Source organism: Cyprinodon variegatus, unplaced genomic scaffold (assembly GCF_000732505.1).
Source record: "Cyprinodon variegatus isolate N-32 unplaced genomic scaffold, C_variegatus-1.0 Scaffold344, whole genome shotgun sequence".
Taxonomy (NCBI): domain Eukaryota; kingdom Metazoa; phylum Chordata; class Actinopteri; order Cyprinodontiformes; family Cyprinodontidae; genus Cyprinodon; species Cyprinodon variegatus.
This window is the reverse complement of record NW_015150797.1, coordinates 55,056-56,076: the sequence shown is the minus strand read 5'-3', so window position 1 is coordinate 56,076 and position 1,021 is coordinate 55,056. Positions and strand designations below refer to the sequence as shown.

General features: G+C 42.2%; 1 protein-coding gene across 1 annotated transcript in view; it reads left to right on the top strand.

Moving 5' to 3' along the window:
- Positions 1-275: 275 nt before the first annotated feature.
- Positions 276-1,021, top strand: part of ccdc172 (coiled-coil domain containing 172) — a gene marked incomplete at its 3' end in the record, with an annotated part of 10,029 nt that continues 9,283 nt past the window's right edge. Inside the window, 1 exon segment of the mRNA XM_015385590.1 lies at positions 276-434. Coding sequence (XP_015241076.1) covers positions 276-434 — 159 coding nt within the window.

Sequence of the window (1,021 nt, the reverse complement as noted above, 5' to 3'; positions counted from 1 at the left end):
AATGTAAGAGGTGTTATATGTAAACAATGTAGTATTTTATACTGTGTCTCTCTGAGTTTATTGCATATAAAGGTTGAATTAACCACATTAATGACTTCTTGCCAGTCATCCTCGATGTATAATGTGTCAAGGTCTCCCTCCCATTTTCGTGCAATGTCCCCGGCACCACCTGGGGTAAGAGAGTAGAGCGCTGCATAGAAAGCAGACTTAAGATGCCTGGGGTTTTCCCGGTTGACAAGGAATTTCTCAATCTCATTGAACATGATCAAGCCAGAATGAGAGAGCCTAATAGAGCCAATGAAATGGCGAACTTGGAGAAAACCAAAAAATTGATCTTTAGGGATACCAAATTTTGACTGCAATTATTGAACTGTCATGAGTACATTCTCTGTAAACAGATCACCGATCACTCTGACTCCCATGTCATGCCACAGGTCAAAGATGTTTGGCTCAACAATTCTTGTTTCTTGTAATAGGTGTCAGGAGCGAGGAGCAAAGCCCACCTCCCGAGTGGTTCCAAATTCTCTGCCACACCTTAACTGTGTTATAAATAATTGGGTTATGTTTAAAATCTCTTGATAGTCTTTTCCTATCTCCAGTTGTGAGGCTCCACAAGGAGGCAGGCTGAGAGGCCCATGAGTCAAGGCAGGGGTTTGAGTCGAGATGACCATGTAACCACTCCCACAGATAACGAGCATAGCAAACCCAATTGTACTAATAGATGTTTGGCAAAGCCAAGCCACCTCTGTTCACAGGGAACTGTAAAGCTGCGATTTTCTGTCTTGGTTTCTTGCCATGCCAGATGAATCTGGAAAAAGCTCTCTCTATGTCCGCAGTAATGTTTTTGGATAGCCAAAGGGGTAACATTTGGAGGGGATATAAAAGTCGTGGGAAAATTTTCATTTTAATTAAGCTTATACGCCCCATAAATGAAAAGGGGAGGTCAAACCACCTTTCTAAGTCCCTCTTTATTTTCCTTAGTGTTGGAGAGAAGTTAAGCCTCCACAGCTCTGTCAAGTTA